The 20,063-nt window shown below is 43.3% G+C and overlaps 1 protein-coding gene across 7 annotated transcripts in view; it reads left to right on the plus strand.

Moving 5' to 3' along the window:
* ESRRG (estrogen related receptor gamma) overlaps window positions 1-20,063 on the plus strand; it is a 432,435-nt gene that overhangs the window by 289,104 nt on the left and 123,268 nt on the right. For all 7 annotated transcript variants that reach the window (XM_070401097.1, XM_070401095.1, XM_070401094.1 and 4 more), the window contains one exon: window positions 11,109-11,524. In XM_070401097.1, coding sequence (XP_070257198.1) covers window positions 11,122-11,524 — 403 coding nt within the window. In that variant the 5' untranslated portion in view covers window positions 11,109-11,121. The remainder of the gene's footprint in view (window positions 1-11,108; window positions 11,525-20,063) is intronic.

The raw sequence follows: 20,063 nt of genomic DNA on the forward strand, positions 1-20,063 counted from the left end.
TATAGGCACACAGGCATACATGCACACTGACACACATGCATATAGGTGCACGGGCATACATGCATACTGACACATGCACACAGACACCCATGCACACAGATACACATGCACACAGACACATATGCAGGCACATGCACACAGATGCACACAGACATACATAGACACACAGACATACACAGACACACACTACCCACACTGCCATGGTCCCGAATGGTTGCTGAGTGCAGTAATCCCTAAGGAAATGGAAGCCTGGGGAGTGCGATTTAATGCGACGGCCCCTGCTCTCCGGTCTAATCTAAACCACAGGCAGGTGGGGTCTTCATTTGAGTAAAATACAGCTTTTTAAAAATGGCAGAAAGTGACTTTAGAAAGCGTGTAGGCGAATCCTCTCATTGTAGAGATGAAGATACTGAGGGTCAGAGTGGTGCCATGACTTGTCTCGGGACCCACAGTGCGGGATCCGGAGCTGGCCCACATCTGCTACTCCACCCAGTGCTGTTCACAAGGCCAGGTTCCCAGGGAAGGGAGGAGAAAGGCATGCGAGCTGTGGGAACTCTGGCGCAGTGCTTATTTCTTCTTTAATCGGTTTTTTTTTTAATTGCAGAGAAGATTTAGACATTTTCTCTGCATGTTTGTTTGGGGACGTTTGAATGACAAATGACCAGCAACTGTTTCTGATCGAAAATTGTCTGTGGCTTCCATTGATTTCGCTGGGTGCTGTGTCACTGCTGAATAATCCTTCTTACAAAACCTGGTCGGCCACAGAGCAAAGCCTTCGTCATTTCCACAGCTTGAATTAAAGTGTGTGTGTGTGTGTGTGTGTGTGTGTGTGTGTGTGTGAGAGAGAGAGAGAGAGAGAGAGAGAGAGAGAGAGAGAGAGAGAAAGAGAGACCTGCAAATAGTGGCTCGTGTAGCTCATTGCAATGTTTAGAAAAAGAGATCAGAGGAAGAAGTCTTAGGATTAATGCCTCCCCAACTTCTACTTCGGCTGAACAGCCCCTGATAGCCAGAGAATATAATCATAACTTCTGTTCATCAGCCCAGACCAGCTGTGCTGGCATCCAGATGTGAACTAGTGCAGACTCAGCTATTAAGTCAAACTATAAATATAGTGCAAACGCTGTCCGACAGGCCAAGGTGTGGTTTCTGATCTCTGCTTGCACTGTGACTCTCCCCACAAGAGAAATGTCCATGTGTGTCTGGAGCAACCTTCCTTCCAACGAGGACTCCTCAGCCCTGAGATTCTCTCACCACTGCATTTCCCTGTTTCAGGGCACGTTTTCAAGTTCCACTCCAAGTGACCTGGCCTGTCTCGAGCGAGGCAGCTGGCTTCCTGGTCATTGTAATTGCTTTGGCAAAACATTTTCTTAATGAGTAGAAGGTGACATCGATACTCCAATCTCCATATCTTCACATCAAGACCTGATAGCGCTCTTTATTTCCTGCTTCCGTGTAGCCAACAGAATAGGAAAGGGGATGCAGGCAGCCCGGGCTTGCATTGACCTGGATTTGATTTGTGAACTCCATCACAGAGAGTGTGTGTAACGCATCTATGCTCCATCGTGATTCAGAAAGATCAGGGCACAGACTTTCCTGTGAGTTGGCTGTCTGTTTACGTCTTCTCCCAGGAGATGACGGAGGAGTCGGGGGTGGGGGGAGGCCTTCATTGAGCTGTCAGTCCCCTCCTGGCGTGCTGGCTTTCTTCCTTCCGGGCGCTCCTTGACTGCTTGAACACCGAATTGTCTGAACACAAGCAAACTTTATTGATCCATATTTCTGTTTGAAAGACCAGAGATTTGTGGAAGTAGGAGACTCGTTCTTTCCTCCAGAAAGCTGACTGCCGAAGAGGGCTGCTCAGGGCATAGTAAATCTCTGCGACGGAATAAAGGTTACACTCAGCATAGATTGGGAGCTTCGTTTTGATGATTTATCCCATGTAGTTTCTACCCCACACTCGCCTTCCTTTCCAGCAGGGATCCCCACCTCGGGCCCAGGCCCATGTCACCTCGCCCTGGGGGTAGTGGCCCGGTCCACACTGAGGCACGTACTACCCAAGTCGGTTGATGTAGGGACCGCTATCCCAAAGGCCTTCTTTGGTCCCAAGAGAGTAGCTTGTGTAAGGAAAGGACTGTTCTTAGGGCTCAGAGATAAAATGCTGGTTTTACATCTGTTGTGCATCTGAGTTTCTGACTATGCACTTTTTAAAAATATATTTTTATTGATCTCAGAGAGGAAGGGAGAGGGAGAGAGAGAGACAGAAACATCAATGATAAGAGAGAACCATTGATCGGCTGCACGCCCCACACTGGAGATGGAGCCTGCAACCTGGGCATGTTCCCTGACCAGGAATCAAACCATGACCTTCTGGTTCATAGGTAGATGTTCAGTCACGGAGCCACGCCAGCTGGGCCTGACTAGGCACTTCTTGACATTTTCTTCTAACATCCACTGGCGTCACGGAGTTGGGAAGTTGTGAGGATATAGTTAATTAAGTTGCATTAGGGCAAATATACACACTTGTTAGAACACTTAATTCACCTCAATAATATTGATTACATGGCAGAAGTTTGTTTAAACGAAATGGTATTTTCCCCCTACTGTTACAGTCCTTGAGTGCAATCTGCGTAATAGCTAATGGCCACCATCAGTTAAATATCATGTTAGTTATAAAGTAATGTCATAAGAATTGATTTGAACTTGGCCATGGAGGAGAGCGCTCCCTTCAGAGCTGATGTGATGTGGATGATTAGCAGGAGTTTTGAGTAGAATCATGCTGCCTATAAACTGTGTATATTTTACAGACGTATAGCTGCTCTATACTACATGAGTGCCCATTACAGTAAAGGAATGCTCAGGCAGTTAATTACATAAAACATCATGTATGCGATTACCCGGCATTATTATGCATTTAATAGTTTCATTGATCTGGCAGTGGCTCACTTACTGTATTTAGAGCGATAAACAAGAGATGCTCACCCCCAGATTGAAATGGGTCCAGGAAAACAGGCGGGGGATAAACGACACCACGAAGCACCTGTGCCTCAGATCAAATCCTTGAAGACAGAAACTGTCAACCATCATCACGTACAAAGACACAGCGTGATACCCCAGGACCATTTCCCTGCCCCATTAATAATGTTTACCAACCAGGAAGCATCAGAGGTCACCTGGCCATACAAATGTAAGCAACCAGTTTTCTGTATCTGAACGAGTCTGGGTGGCCTGGCCGGTGTTGCTCAGTGGTTGAGCATCGGTCCAGGAACCAGGAGGTCAAGGTTTGACTCCTGGTCAGGCCACAGGCCTGATCAGGTTGCAGGCTCGATCCCCAGTAGGGGGCATGCAGGAGGCAGCCGATCCATGATTCTTTCTCATCATTGATGTTTCTCTCTCTCTCTCCCTCTCCCTCTAAAAATCAACAAAGACATATTTTTAAAAGATATGTTTTAAAAGTCTGGATAGCTTCACAGGCAATCAGCAGTGGTCTTGGCGCACGGGGTGTAGTAAGATGTCTCTACAGGGACTTTCTAAGACCTACATGCTTATCACACTCCCAGTCTTGTTAGGGTGCAGGCTCTTATTCATGCATTTCTCATGCTCTCGTTCTGAGCTTTCATTGCTGAAAACGAATATTCTCCATTTCCCTCCTTTGTTTCGGATATAATGCTAAGGGTGGGGTCAGATGCTTCCACAGGTCTCTCTGTGTGTCGGATCGAATGGCAAACCATCCTTGTTTGCCTGAAACTGACCAGTTCCCAGGACACGGGATGTTAGTGACTAAACCAGGACAGTCGACCAACCTAAGGTCATAGCAAAATTGATTAAGAAAGAAGAGATCACTGAACTCCAGAATCCGAAAAGCAGTTGGGGGTCTAGGAGGGATCCTTCTCCATTGTCATTAAGGATGAAATTATACAGGGTGGGGCAAAAGTAGGTCAACATGGAAAATAACACAGTGATTATTAAATAATAATGCAGGAATAAACCCTGTGTTACGCATACTGACAGCTGTAAACCCTGCATTCATGGGGTGCTTTCCTTTCGATGACTGGCCAGAAATGAGTTGCCAGTCTATTGTGTATTTATTGAAAATGTCCCTTTTTGGTGTAGTGCACAGCCTTTCACAGACTTGGGAAAGCTTTCCGCTTTGAGGGATGCTCTGAGTTGTCATTTTAGGGAGCTGGCCCCTTGTCCCCAGACGGCTTAGCTACATCTCTTGTCAGCAAAGCAAGCACCAGCTTGGCAGGAACTCTTTGCTTCCTCTTCTTTGTGATGGAGTCGGTGGGAAAGAGCCTTTAAGACAAAATGCGTAAGTTACTTGTTCAAAGGATCAGAAGCAGCCTGTTCTGTAGAAATCTGTTTCAATAGATGGGCCTCAACACTTAGTTTAAAAGGCATAAAATTGCCCTAGCTCAGTGATGGCAAACCTATGACACGCGTGTCGGAGGTGACACGCGAACTCATTTTTTTGGTTGATTTTTCTTTGTTAAATGGCATTTAAATATATAAAATAAATATCAAAAATATAAGTCTTTGTTTTACTATGGTTGCAAATATCAAAAAGTTTCTATATGTGACACCGCACCAGAGTTAAGTTAGGGTTTTTCAAAATGCTGACACGCCGAGCTCAAAAGGTTCGCCATCACTGCCCTAGCCGGTTGGTTCAGTGGATAGAGCATCAGCCTGCAGACTGAAGGGTCCTGAGTTCAATTCCAGTCAAAGGCACGTACTTCAGTTGCAGGCTCCATCCCTGGTCCTGGTTGGAGCATGTGTGGGAGGCAGCCAATGGATGTATCTCTCTCATATCAATGTTTCTCTCTCTGTGTCTCTCCCCTCCCTTCCACTCTCTCTAAAAATCAATGGAAAAATAGACTCTGCTGAGGATTAACAAAGAAAATTAAAAAAAATTAAAAGGCCTAAAATTATATCCAAGTGTGTATACATACATGTGCACGCGTGTTTCAATCTTTCTGAGCGTGTGGGTTTGGATTTACAATTCTTTCTTTACAACTAATGATCTCCTTCCCTTAGGTTAACCAGGCAGACCTTAAGATATTTCTTATTAAAAGAAAAAATCCTTTCTCTTCCTTCTCCAACTAAGCCAGTGTACCTTAATGCAATGATGATATGTTAGAGCCAACAGTTGTCAAAGCAGCGTATTACTGTGATGCCATAATGACACCCTGTCTCCGCAAAGTAGTCATGTTTGCTCAAATCACACGCTGCACAGTGGCTGCCTGACACGGCACTTCACGCGCCCGCGTTCCCTTTCTTCGCCATCACGGCGCTCTGACAATAGCAGCTGCTGCCCGTTTTGTTCCGAAGCCATTCGCATTTTGCCACTTCGGAGGGCGAAGTAAAGTAGCTGCAGGAAGTTGTAACTCGGGCTGCAAGGGTGCTGCTCAGGTCCTGGTCTCTGTAGCCTGGGCCTCCCTTGATAGCCCCTCCCCGCCCCCCGCAAAGCATGAAAAGAAAACTAATTAATTAATTAAAGCTTTTTTTAAAACACAATTACTTAAATCATTAATCTGGTGATTTCAGAAGGTGGAAGACTCTGAATCCAGTGCTCCTAGATTCATTCCCATTGTGAATAGGTGAGCGATTAGGTGTGGAATCTGGTAACCTTCTGATATTCTGTGATTCAGTGAGGGAGCTAAGGACTCCTCTCTCTCTCTCTCTCTCTCTCTCTCTCTCTCTCTCTTTCCCTCCCCCCTTCTTTCTCTTCTTGTATTTGTAAACTTGCATACAGTTTTTGAATATAAATTGACAATGTGTTTGGAATTTATAAGGATGGGTACCTTTTTCAGCCCTTAAGGCTGACAAGGAAGAGAAGAAAAAGAGTGACTTGTTTAGTTGTCATTCATTGAGTCTATTAAGGTGTCTGTCACTGACATAGTAAAAGTTTCAAAAATCCTTGCCTCCTGTTACAATCAGGATGACTAAAGAAGACCTGTGCATATGTTTCTTATGAGAATTTTATGCACCATTTTTTACGTAGGGAACAAAAGTAGCAAATAAATTGAATTTCATATGAAATATATCTATTTGTGAAGAACTTCTATTTTGATGACTGGGATAATAATATATAAACCAGTGGAATATTCCAGCATTTGACAATTAAAATATTGGCGATGCTTTAGTCCTATCTGGGAAATATGGAACCCCCAGATGCATACACAGGTCTGAGAAAATTCACTGCAATTCACTCAAGATCACACATTTGCCTGGATCTAGCTAGACTCTGAAAACAATTAAGCTTGCTCGATGATTATAATGTAAATTGATTAGTAACTTACAGATTATCTTAGATTCTTATTCTTTCTCTCTATACAGGCACACATAGACAACCGTTAATTAATTTTCAAAAATTACATTTTTATGTGGTTCTGCAACCAGGAAGTTTTACTTGCCTGATCGTTAGTGTCTAACACCAAAGGTAAAATTTACCTTTTCGGACCCTTAAGCAAGGCTAGGCAATGAGTTCCTATGATGAAGCCTGGAAATCAGAATTATTTGTGTCTTATCTCAAATTGTTGAAAATGCTTTTCAAAGCACTGACATTTCCCGGTCTCAGGAAGGCTGTTAAACCCCTCAAATATAGTTTCTAAATGTTTGTGGGGTTTGCTTTTTTGTGTTTTTTTTTTTTTTTTTACATAATTATTTTCCCCCTGGTTTGATTTCAGGGTATTCACTCAGAGAAGGTTTTTGGAAAATCACAGTCTTGTTCCCTTGTGCTACTGTTCATTTTATTTCTTTAAATTGATTTGAGAGAGAAAGAAACATCAATTTATTATGCCACTTATTTATGTATTTATTGGTTGATTCTTGTATGTGCCTTGACCAGGGACCGAACCCACAACCTTGGTATATTGGGATGATGCTCTAACCAACTAAACTACCCAACCAGGGCTCATCATTTCTCTTAAAATAAAAGCAACTATACTTAGGCTTTAAAATAAATATTTCCCACAGTTTTCATCACGCTATTTCTATGCATAATTCTTAACTAAATTCAGGTTTTTATTAATCCAATGTGACCTGAAATTTCTGCATTAACAGCACAATGTGGAATTGGGCTTATTCTCTTTGGCTGCAGATAAAGCCATCATCTTGAAAATGGCTCTTTCTGACAAAAAGGTGTTCTTTTGAAATAAAGTCTTATTCACTACATTCCTCTTAGAGTTAATGCGAATTTTAGTGCCTCTAATTTTAGATTGAAGTGAAGTCTAGAATAAAATCCACCAGCTGACAATTGAATTTATAGATAGTTGTGAATATTTCAGGCTTGAATAATAGAGCTATAGAATCTCAGAGACAGAGAGGGAGAGAATTAAGACGCGCCGTAGTTTTCGCGGATAATGTAATGGTGCCGAGGAAGTGTTCAGTGTAATGAGCTAAGGCGTCATTAGGAGTCAACTGTGTTCCTTTGGAGGTTTTGTTTAGGCGTCGCTACCACCCTGGAGAGGGGATCGACAGGGACCACCCCCCAGCCAGTGTGCTGTCCCCAACAGCCCCGTTTTGCTCATCGTTGAGCTGAGGATGGAATAGCTCTCCATATGAGACATCTGCACTTGCTTGGCCATTTTTAAGAAATCAGTGCACACCTTTAAAATGTCTGTTGGCTTCAAGACACGGCTGCACTGGGCTTTGGAGTCAGACCCGAGGTTGTCTTGGGGATTGAATCTGGTAATATGTTGTGAAGTGCTCAGACTAGTGCCTGGCACCTCACAAGCACTGATACATGGCAGCGTGGCTATTATGATTTTAATTGGGCAAAAGGTGCACACGAAGGAGGTTGTTCATGTCTGAAAAGAACCATGGACCACTTAAAATAATTAAAATTGAAGTAATAAGTTAAGCCCAGCCTGTGTGGCTCAGTGGTTGAGCGTTGACCCATGAATCAGGAGGTCACGGTTCGATTCCCAGTCAGGGCACAGGCCTGGGTAGCATGGAGGAGGCAGCCGATCAATGATTCTCTCTCATCACTGATGTTTCTATCTTTCTCTCCTTCTCCCTCTCCCTCTCTCTCTGAAATCAGTAAAAATATAGTTAAAAAACCAAATAAGACATGGTGTTGCCTGGCAGTTTTGAAAGAGTTAATTGTCATAGCTGTGAGAAATTCAGAGCCGGAGAGAGGAAAGGGAACAGCCATGTTTTAATACCCTAATAACTTCTAACTCTGGTCTCAGATCGTAATGTATGTGCGAAGAGTCCAGTAATTATAAGGTAATGAGTGGAGTGTGGTGGGGTAAGTGCTCTAAATTAAAAGGGATTTGCAGGGCTGTTGTAAGTCAGCGCCGACCCGCTTTCTTTCAAACGTTGACTCGAGGAAAAGTGCTTCGCCCCGAGTGCATGCGGGGAGCCAGGAGAGCGATCTATTAATTACAGCGCTCGTTAACGGCGACTACAGTGACGGGGAGCGGGCACCGTGCAGGCTGGCGAGGGGGTGGTTCTTTCTTCTGGTTCTTGTGAAAGGACAACACAGGCGGGTGGGCCACAAGCAAAGTCTTTGGGGGGCTTTCTCTTTCCCATTTGCTTTTCTTACGCCCTGATCCTGCTTAACTTTAGGAAGCAGAATACAATGTCCATGGTGCAATATATTGATTAAGAGGCAAATGCTTGCTCTTGGGATGGTCTTCTTGGGACAGTTAACATTTCCTGATAGGAAATTCCATATTTTTGTTCACTTTATTATTATATTTGTTGTTGTTAATCCTCACCCGAGGATATTTTTCCATTGGTTTGTAGAGAGAGTGGAAGGGAAGGGAGAGACAGAGAGAGAGAGAAAAACATCCATGTGAGAGAGACACATTGATTGGTTGCCTCCCGCACACTCCCCGACCGGGGGCTGGGATGGAGCAACCGAGATATGAGCCCTTGACTGGGAATCAAACCCGTCAGTCTACAGGCCAATGTTCTATCCACTGAGCCAACCCGGCTAGGGCATATTTTTGTTCACTTTAAAGTAACAGAACAGTGGGGGAGAGGGGGTTGTGGAGGAGAGCATGAAATCTGTGCAGTGATCAAACATGACTGGATTTATAGTGAAGGAGATAATTGCATTCATTTGGCTGCTCCCCCAAATTCTGGCGAGTGACCATTACTCTGTGGGATTCCCATAAATCAACTTTCCACTGGGAAGCAATTATCTAAGTCCCTTTCTCAACTGTCACCTCTCCTTCCTATAGTGGGCTCTCAGAAGGTTCTTAGGGGCTTCGCTAAAAGGGGTTTTGCACTATGGCTGAGCGGGAGGAAAATAGGACCCATTATATCTTTTCATCTAATTACCTTTTCAGAAACTGAATCGCTGATGGGCCCAACTGAGGGAGACGGCAGGATGTTCCTTCTAGATAAGAGAGTTTGCCGCCATAGATGTCCACATTTGTTTCCAGGAGGTTTCATGTTAAAAGACCACAAGATGGGGAGGAAAGGGGACCATCACAAATCTCTTTTTTTCTCCCCATCACAAAATTTGATGCCTTCTTACTTTGCTGAATATAAAGTGTCAGATTTATGGGCATGGGCACAAGTATACCGTGAGCTCAAATGGCTTTTGCTGAGTCATCTCTCCAACAGTGGCAAATCACACACACACACACACACACACACACACGCACATGCACACGCACACGCACACACACACACACACATTTATTCATCAGTGCTGGTCATCATTTCACTAACATTTGTGGGCTACAGGAAGTAATCTTTACACATCGGCTAACATTTTATACTTGATGTCTTTCTACAATGGTCCATGTGAAATAGAACCATTTGAATAAAGAAGCAAAGTGACTGAGGATGCATTTCCTATGTGTCTCAGATCAATAAAAAGCACAGCGATGCTCATGGAAGAGGGCTGACAAATAGTAATCACAGAGGCACAGACTTATCGGTTCAGTCTTGACAATAAAAGTTTGGTTCTGCTCTTAAGAAAATGATTGCAGGATGTGAAAGTGGAAGGGAAAAGTAGAGTGAAAATAGATGCGCTTTTAGACATGATGCAGACTCTACAGATCACTCCTCTTCCATGGGTCCATTTAGAGCGGGGGTCCTCAAACTACGGCCCGCGGGCCACATGCAAATACAAATATTGTATTTGTTCCCGTTTTGTTTTTTTACTTCAAAATAAGATATGTGCAGTGTGCATAGGAATTTGTTCATAGTTTTTTTTTAAACTATAGTCCGGCCCTCCAACGATCTGAGGGACAGTGAACTGGCCCCCTGTTTAAAAAGTTTGAGGACCCCTGATTTAGAGACTAGACCAGCCGTGGGCAAACTACGCCCCGCAGGCCGTATTCCGCCCGTTTGAAATGAATAAAACTAAAAAAAAAAAAGACCGTACCCTTTTATGTAATGATGTTTACTTTGAATTTATATTAGTTCACACAAACACTCCATCCATGCTTTTGTTCCGGCCCTCCCGGTCCAGTTTAAGAACCCATTGTGGCCCTCGAGTCAAAAAGTTTGCCCACCCCTGGACTAGACCAGTGATGGCGAACCTTTTGAGCTCAGAGTGTCAGCATTTTGAAAAACCCTAACTTAACTCTGGTGCCGTGTCACATATAGACATTTTTTGATATTTGCCACCATAGTAAAACAAAGACTTATATTTTTGATATTTATTTTATATATTTAAATGCCATTTAACAAAGAAAAATCAACCAAAAAAATGAGTTCGCGTGTCTATCTCTGACACGGGTGTCATAGGTTCGCCATCACTGGTCTAGAGAGTTGATTTAGATCTTGACTGTTGTTCACCAAGAGAAAAGTACAATTAAAGGAATTGGACCCGTTAGACCTTTTGTTCATGGGCTGCCTGGGCATTTTTATGTAGCCCTGTCATGGCCTTCTGCTGATTCCCTTCTTGTAGAACAAGAGATACTGACTAGAGAATGCATGATGGGAAATCCCTAGTCTTAGGCAGCCCTCTCACAAGGGGCAATGTCTTTACCATATGAATCCTTTGTTTTCCTTCCTTTTATTCTTCCCTTTCACTTTCTCCATTTACTTTTTTACCTTCTCTTTGCTTCTACCTCTTTTGGTCGCTGTGTTTGACTCTCTCTCTCTCCTCCTCTTTCTCCCTCTGTCTGTCTCTCCCTGAATCCCAGGCTTCTCTGCAGAATGTCAAACAAAGATCGACACATTGATTCCAGCTGTTCGTCCTTCATCAAGACGGAACCCTCCAGCCCGGCCTCCCTGACGGACAGCGTCAACCACCACAGCCCAGGCGGCTCCTCGGACGCCAGCGGGAGCTACAGTTCAACCATGAATGGCCACCAGAACGGACTTGACTCGCCGCCTCTCTACCCTTCCGCTCCCATCCTGGGAGGCAGCGGGCCCGTCAGGAAACTGTATGACGACTGCTCCAGCACCATCGTGGAGGACCCCCAGACCAAGTGTGAATACATGCTCAACTCCATGCCCAAGAGACTGTGTTTGGTGTGCGGGGACATCGCCTCTGGGTACCACTACGGGGTCGCGTCGTGTGAAGCCTGCAAGGCGTTCTTTAAGAGGACGATTCAAGGTTAGTTTGGGAACTGGGGATCCCCTACCCTCTTCCAACCTCACGTGATGGTTGGTTGGTTTCCCTAATTCTTATCCTTATTCGTCAAGTTTCACTGTCTTAGTCCTTTTTTTGTATGTTTTTATTGATTTCAGAGAGGAAGGGAGAGCGAGAGAGAGAAACATCAATGATGAGAGAGAATCATTGATCTGCCTCCTGCACACCCCCTACTGGGGACCGAGCCCGCAACTCCGGGCATGTGTCCCGACCAGGAATCAAACTGTGATCTCCTGGGTCATAGGTCAACGCTCAGCCATTGAGCAATACCAGCTGGGCTGGTAACATCTCTTTAGCCTATTTATAAAACTGCAAAACTCGGTAATGAAGCACACTTCAGGTCTTTGGTCCTTACCAGCCATTGTCCACACTGTTAGAATACGGAGGACACAGAGTAGCTAAAATTTAAATGTTGGTGATTTGATTTTGTTAACTTGGAATACACAGCTCTGGATCTAGCTGCATAAAGATAAGCAAATGATTTGGGATAAATCAACAAATACTGTGTATTCTGACACATGAAGGAAGTTCTCAGTATGAAAAACATTCCCGCTTTCTCAACAAATACAGGGTGTTCCCCCCAAATGTATACACACTTTAACAGCTGATAGCTCAATTTTGAAAATGAGATGTATTTTAATAAACACTGCCTTTATAATTATTTAAAGTGTGTGTATACATTATTTTGGGACACCGTATATTTTCTGAGAACCTACTGTGTACCAGGCCACTTGCTGGCTGGACTTTTATTTTTATCTACATTTTATTTTAACATTGTTTCCAAAGGTTGGTGGGTTGGGGTTAAATTCCACATACAAATGCCTTGAGAGAAAGCCAGGTATTTTTTTTTTGGGGGGAGGGGGTGGGCGTGGATTACACTCTTTGGTCCTCAGTATGTTTCCTAAAGATAGAACAAGTATTTGCAACAATTTTCCTAGAGTTGTTTAAACAAATCAACTGGCTTCGATATTATTAGCTCTGCAGCAGTGACTGAGCAATCCCTGGGATAAAGCAGTGGGAATTCTGTGCCCGAGTCTTCCTTCAGATGCTGAAACGCGACCAGGAGCCTCGCCGAGCGGGACTCAGGCTGATCTTGGCATTGATTTGTATGCTCAGCTCCGCTCCGTATTGGAGAGAGCAACTTGCAAGGGTTCTGAGCGGGAGACAGAGATGTCACTGTCCAGATTAGCGCTCTGGGCTTGCCTACCTGGCTGTGCTTGGAGCTGGCAGCTGGGCGCACTGGGTGAGGCCACGCGGCTAGCTCCCTCGGCAGGCAACCCACCATGGTCCTTACTTAGCCCCAGAGAGGTAGTGAGGCACATAAAGGGATTAAATTGTGAAAGTCTAATGTAATAATCAGGGCAGTAATTATAAGGAAGATCGGAACAGCCCCTCCTTTCTGTGGCCAAGCAGTGATGGCATCTGAACTCCAAAGATGTTGAAGATGGCCCGAATCTCTCATATCATTATGGATTCTTTCTTTCTTTCTTTTTTTAAATCCTCACTCAAGGGTATATTCCATTGATTTTTATAGAGTGGAAGAGAGAGGGAAAGACAGAGAGAAACATCAATGTAAGAGAAACACATCGATTGGTTGTCTTCTTCATGGGCCATGATCAGGGCCTGGGCCGGGGAGGAGCCTGCAACCCAGGAACATGTCCTTGACCTGAATCAAACCCGGGACCCTTTGGTCCGCAGTCCGAAGTTCTATTCACTGAGCCAAACTGGCTAGGGCTTATCATGGATTCTTATCCAGATTTTGAAATGGCCATAGACTCCATTGTCAAGCCTTCGGGCAGGATTGCAGCCAAACTATCTTTGACATATCATTGCCTCTCTCGTTCTCCCTTTAAAAAGCTCCAGAGAATGAGACAGGATTATGCAACTCGCCTTAAGACCAAGTCTTCCCACGCTCTCCCAGCCCTTGTGGCCAGGGCATTATGTAAGCGGCTTTCTACTCTCATTGACTTGACCAAGGGACATGTGTGCCCAAAGGCCTTGTCACAGGATATAGTTCCTCCTTAGGATCTTCGTTTCTTGTGATAATTTATTTCTAAGGGTGGTTATACAATATGTAATGCATATACATTTTAAAAGCTGGGAAAAATACTTCTTACACTGAGAGCCAAAAGAACATATATCCAGAGCACATCTTGAGAAAAGTAATGAGAATTGTTCTTTTCAAAGCTGGATGTGATATTCTGGTTGTGAAAGGCAATTAATTATAGATTTCAGTGAAAGTCGACCAGAAAGCCACATTTTATTTATTGGCTGTTTTCAAGTTATCATTGGACAACGATTGAATTAGGTCAGCACATAGCTAGGTAAAAATCAAGGTGAGTTTTTTTGTTTGTTTGTTTCTTTGTTTTTTTCTGTTGACCAATCATTTTTTAGCAGACTTTGACAGTTCTAACCTATCATCCAACAGGGTTACAATAGAGGCAATGATTTCAACATCATTTTCCTAGGGTTATTAATTTATTCTGATTTTTCTTCTAATGTTAGTTTTGGCCTCAATTCATAAATGAGTGGAAATTCTTTTTTTTTTTAATCTATTGGACCCTTGCTATAGAGGCAAAAGAAGAAAAATATCTTTATATCCAAAAAAGTCAGTACACATTTCATTTTTTAGTACACAAAACCCTAGCCTCCCAGAAGTTTTTATTTCTATATAAGAATATGGAAAGTGCCTGGCCAGTGTGGCTCAGTGGTTGAGCGTGGACCTATGAACCAGGAGGTCACAGTTTGATTCCCTGTCAGGGGACATGCTGAGTTGCAGGCTCAATCCCCAGTGGGGGGCATGCAGGAGGCAGCCGATCATTGGTTCTCTCACATCATTGATGTTTCTCTCTCTCTCCCTCTCCCTTTCCCTCTCTCCCTCTCTCCTTCTCCCTCCTCTGAAATAAATAAAAATATATTTTTTAAAAAAGATTAGACATTTGCCTGCTAGTCATATGCTAAAGGCTATGGGCATGGCCTATGGGTTTGTTGTCCCTGATTTCTTTCCACCCTGAATTGCTGACTCTTTCCTGAACAGGGGGTATTCCTGGAGCCTCATTCCTAGGTGTTGCCTTTTCTTTGCCCTCAGAGCTATTTTGGTCTTAGAATAGAATGTGTGCGGCACAGGAGGAAATAGGTACTTGCACATTGTCTGTTACATCATAGGATCTTCCCAAGGAAACATAATACATTCACTTCTATTTAACTTTGTTTTCTGAGAAAGTAATTAGCCTGGTTTTTACATGAGAGCTTTAAATCTCTAACATGTTCTAAAATGAAAATCCAAAATACTATGGCAATGCCTCAGTTGACTTGAAGAGTCTCAGTGATTTATAAGGGCAGATGCAGTACTCAATTAAATATTGAGGTAATATTTTCAAAAGAAATATTGTCTAGAATTCATTTGCGTTAACTCAGAGCTTGCTTTTGTTGTAAGTCTGACATGTGTGTGTGTGTGTGTGTGTGTGTGTGTGTGTGTGTTTTTCCTGGCATTGGATTCCAGTTATGTCTAGTTTTTTTGAAATTCATTAATGTTGCTAAATTATGAATGAGAACTATTATTCTGTGCCTGCTATTTTCACAGCTATCTTCAGTGTTTATTTCAATAGTAAAATTTAGTGTTGCAGACTTTCTTTCCTTTTTAAATATATTTTATTGATTTTTTACAGAGAGAAAGGGAGAGAGATAGAGAGTTAGAAACATCGATGAGAGAGAAACATCGATAAGCTGCCTCCTGCACACTCCCTACTGGGGATGCGACCGTAACCAAGGTACATGCCCTGGACCAGAATCGAACCTGGGACCTTTCAGTCTGCAGGCCGATGCTCTATCCACTGAGCCCAACCAGCCAGGGCGCAGACTTTCTTTGTTGGCTGAGAATGTACAATATGTGAATGGATGTCTCAGGAAATAGCATCATTTGCAGTTTTATTTTTCTTAGTTTTAACTTAGCAGACCCACTTCTTGGAATCAGTGAGTGTTTGTAAGAACCCACCACACTGCCTTTTGCAATGGCGGCACCGTGTCCCACCTCACCAACAGGGGTCCGACTTCTCTGCATCCTCTCTAGTGCTTATTGTACCTATTTTTTTCTTCCCCTCCTCCTTGTTCTCCTTCTCTTGAGTTTAATATAATGCCTTTGTTGTACCTGTAATAGATGAAGAATTTGTTCATTTATCATCACAGTAATGGATCTGTTAGTTTTTAGAATGTGCTACGCATGTTGAGTGGTTATTTCTCTGTGCCTGAAGTCTCACATCTACAAATAATATAATGATGTGATGAGGCCTGTGCTCCTACCTGGCCTCATAGACTTTAAAAGCTTTTGAAGTATCAGATAATTTTAGAATTAATTTTCCTAGAGAAGTTTTTAGTCCATGGGCAATTTTTTAAAATATATTTTATTGATTTTTTTTTTACAGAGAGGAAGGGAGAGGGATAGAGAGTTAGAAACATCGATGAGAGAAAAACATCGATCAGCTGCCTCCTGCACACCCCCTACTGGGGATGTGCCCGCAACCAAGGTACATGCCCTTGACTGGAATCGAACCCGGGACTCTTCAGTCCGCAGGCCGACGCTCCATCCACTGAGCCAAACCGGTCAGGGCCATGGTCAAATTTTTTTAATTCAGTTTTTCAACATAGTGAATTGTAAGAATGTTCCCAAAGTTATAGTTCAATGATAGTAAAGGTTTATAAAGAGGGGGTGGGCAGAAGTAAGTCTTAACAATATTTTATGTTTTTATAAACCATTTTCAGAAATCCCCTAAATATGAAGTTTGAGAGTTCAACTCTTCAGGAAACCACAGTTTTCTGTCTCAGTTCCCTGGATGTTACCCACTAACCCTCATTTCGCCACTGGATTTTCAGTTGTTAGTTCCAGGGATGGGGAACGTCCGGCCCGTGGGCCATATAAGGCCCTCGAAATTATTTGCTCTGGCCCTGCCAAGCCATTAGTTAATTAAATGTTTGACCAAAATGTAGCAGGCTGATGTTGTAAGTTGGTCATCTTGTATGGCCCTTGAATGATGTTAAAATATCCAAATGGCCCTTGGAATAAATGTACACATAGAAATGTTTCTATCCAAAGGTAGTGACTGCATGAGACTTAACATTTCTTTCTTTCACCAAGTGTATTTTTTAACAATCCCCCATAACCCCCTTTTTTATAGTCATATGTCTTAAAAGAGATATAAGCAAACTCATATCAGATTGTTTAAAATTTGTAAGCAGGAAAGGAACATTGAAAAGTTGATGTTGAATACTGAGCACAACACATTTGTGGGGGGGGTAGGATTAGCTCAGATATAATACCTTTCTTGTGACAGGTCATCTTTGAGGTCTTTTATGAAGACTCCTGTGACAGGAACCCCACACTATAAGAACTCAAAAATAAAGAAGGCCCTGCTGGTGTGGCTCAGTGGTTGAACTTCAACCCATGAACCAAGTCGTCTCTGGTTCGATTCCTGGTCAGGGCACATGCCCGGGTTGCAGGCTCAATCCCCAGTAGGGGTGGTACAGGAGACAGCCAATCTATGTTTCTCCCTCATTGATGTTTCAGTCTCTCCCTCTCTCTCCGTCTCTCTCTAAAAATCAATAAAGCATTTTGAAAAATGAAGAGACTGTACACATCACATAGGGGACATCCCACACTGCAGGACCACAGTGTCTTTTGCAAGAAGATAGCATCCTGCCAACGCTAAACACATTGCATTCCTGCGGAACTTGGATAAGATATTTTGATATTCTCCATCATTTTCAGCAGCGAGTGTATTTTTATTATACACATGATTCTCTTTGAAATGCATTTCAGAGCTTGCCTTCCTGGTGGCGGCTTATTATTTTTTCTATCACGAACAATAGCATTATTTTGGGATCTTTAAATTATATTGTTTACAACCTGACACCTGTTGCTTTGACGACAGGTCTGTTTGGTTTCTGTGCAGTTACAGCCACAAACCATGGTGGTGCCGAGATAAGTTGAGGGATTTCTTTTGGAGGTGTTGAGAGATGCCATTCTCTTAAAAGCAACCCTATCCTCTCCCACAGCTGCCCCTGCTCCGTAAGTCTGACAACAGCCAAAGACAATGCCAAGATCCACCCTCACCCTGCTTCTCGGGGCATCACAACTTCCTTTCCAACCATCAGCAATAGCAACGGCGGCAGCCACACAAAGCTCCCTCTCAGCAGATAGGAATTCCATTTTCTATCTCTGTGCCAAGCAACACTCAATTACTTTCAAAAGATTAGAGCCAGGCAGTGGTGCATCATAGTTCAGAGCACGGAACTATGTATTTATTTTTAAATTTTATTTTTTCAATGACAGCGGACAATCCATGTTATTTTCTGTTAGTTTCAGGTGCACAGCACAGTGGTTCGACAATCATATACTTTTTAAAAATAACTTTTTATTGATTTCAGAGAGGAAGGGAGAGGGAGAGAGATGGAAACATCAATGATGAGAGAATCATGGATCAGCTGCCTCCTGCACGCCCCCTACTGGGGGTCGAGCCTGCAACCTGGGCATGTGCCCTTGACCAGAATTGAACCTGGGACCCTTCAGTCCGCAGGCTGACACTCTATCCACCGAGCCAAACTGGCTAGGGCGACAATCATGTACTTTGCAAAGTGTTCCTCCTGGTATTTCTAATACCCACCTGGCACCATACATAGTTATCACAGTATTATTGATGATCGTCTCTAGGCTGTACTTTACCAATCCCCATGATTGTTTTGTGACTACAGATTTGTACTACTAATCCCTTCACCTTTTACACCCAACCCCCAGCGCCCCTCCCCTCTGGCAAGTATCAGTCAAGAGCACAGACTTTGCATCCAGTGTGACTGGGTTCCCGTCCTGGCTCAGGTACTTGCTAACCATGTGATGCTGGGTGAGTTACCCCTTGTCTTGGTGCCTTAATTCTCTCATCTGCAGAATGGGGGTTCAACAATGTGAAGTACATAGACGAATGCCTGGCACTGTTAATGTTTATTCTAGGTATTCATAAATAAGTTTTAGTGGGTGCTTTTAAGGAATATTAGACTGGATGTCAGGGTATTTGCGTTGTAGTCTTTCCTGCAATTAACTAGCCCATATCTTTGTAAAGATGGTCAGGTGTAAGTCAGTACATATTCGTCCATGTGTCTATGTGGCCTGCACGAAACCAAGGGGCGGAACCAATTGGAATGTAGGATCTCCTTGAAGCTTAATATCTTATAAATCTGTGTTGCTTTTTGCCAAATGACACACCATTGGTGGATTGTTTTGAGTTTTATTATGTGTAATTGATTATGCTTAGGTTTTTTTTAAAATTAATAATTTGGGGTAGCCCTAGCTGGTTTGGCTCAGTGGATAGAGTGTCAGCCTGCAGACTGAAGGGTCCTGGGTTCGATTCCGGGCAAGCGGGTGCACCTTGGCTGTAGGTTCCATCCCTGGCCCTGCTTGGGATATATGTGGGAGGCAACCAGTCAATGTGTTTCCCTCACATCAATATTTCTCTCATCCTCTGTCTCTCCCCATTTCTTCCACTCTCTCTAAAAATCAATGGAAAAATATCCTTGGGTGAGGATTACGCCTCTCCCCCCCCCCCCCCCCCAAAAAAAAGAGATAGCACTCAACTTGCATGCATATTATAATCCCAGCTATAGATAGTATTGTTTTGTATGTGTGTGTTTTTAATTTATTATTTTTTTTTTATTTAAATTCTTTAGTGTTTAAAGTATTACACAAGTCTCCATTTTCCCCCATTGATCTCTCCCCAGCCGTCCCCCCCCCCCATGTGTTTTTTTGTTTTTAATTACTAGTGGTATGAGCAGAAAGTAGCTATAAACAAAGCATTAAAAACCAGAAAGAGAAGGAGAGAAGGGGAAGTGATCTCTGTGTGGAAAAACCTTCACTACCATAGACTGGGGGCTTTTGTTCTTTTTTTCTGATTTGGGCGTTTAAAACAAAAATACTACAGATTATTGCAATGCTCGGTAATTGTATACTCAGGAAATCCCATTATTTTTAAATCACTTACTGTTGGAAAGCAATTGGATAATCCCCACTTGGAATGCCCTGCAGGTCATCGCCACCCCCTTGGTTCTGTTCATAAAATTAAAACAATTGGGGGAGATATGGGGATGCTTTGAAATGGGTGTTATAATTGTGATGTCGGCACCTGGGAACAAGGGGGTACCTCCCAGGAACCATAGCAGGCCTATGTGTGAGCCATGGGAGTCGGAGAGGAGACTTGACATATACTTTTATTTTGAGATGCCAGGCTAATTTACATCCCTCAGCCCGTCCTCTGCCAAACTGTAAAAGTCCATTAAGTGACTGAAAAGAAGACACAAATTAGCCACCAGCACTCCGGGCCGGGCTGGGGTTTTGCACCCACCCTGTCATTCCCCCCGCCAGCTAGCTGCGAGGTTCTATTAGGCAGCGAGTGAGAAAATTATACGGCTGCACACTAATTGTACAAAAGAGTCTGCAATGAGGAAGCAGGGCCCAGGACTTTCT

This window comes from Myotis yumanensis, unplaced genomic scaffold (genome assembly GCF_028538775.1).
Source record: "Myotis yumanensis isolate MYYU_CA2020_CCGP unplaced genomic scaffold, mMyoYum1.0.hap1 SCAF_22, whole genome shotgun sequence".
NCBI lineage: Eukaryota > Metazoa > Chordata > Mammalia > Chiroptera > Vespertilionidae > Myotis > Myotis yumanensis.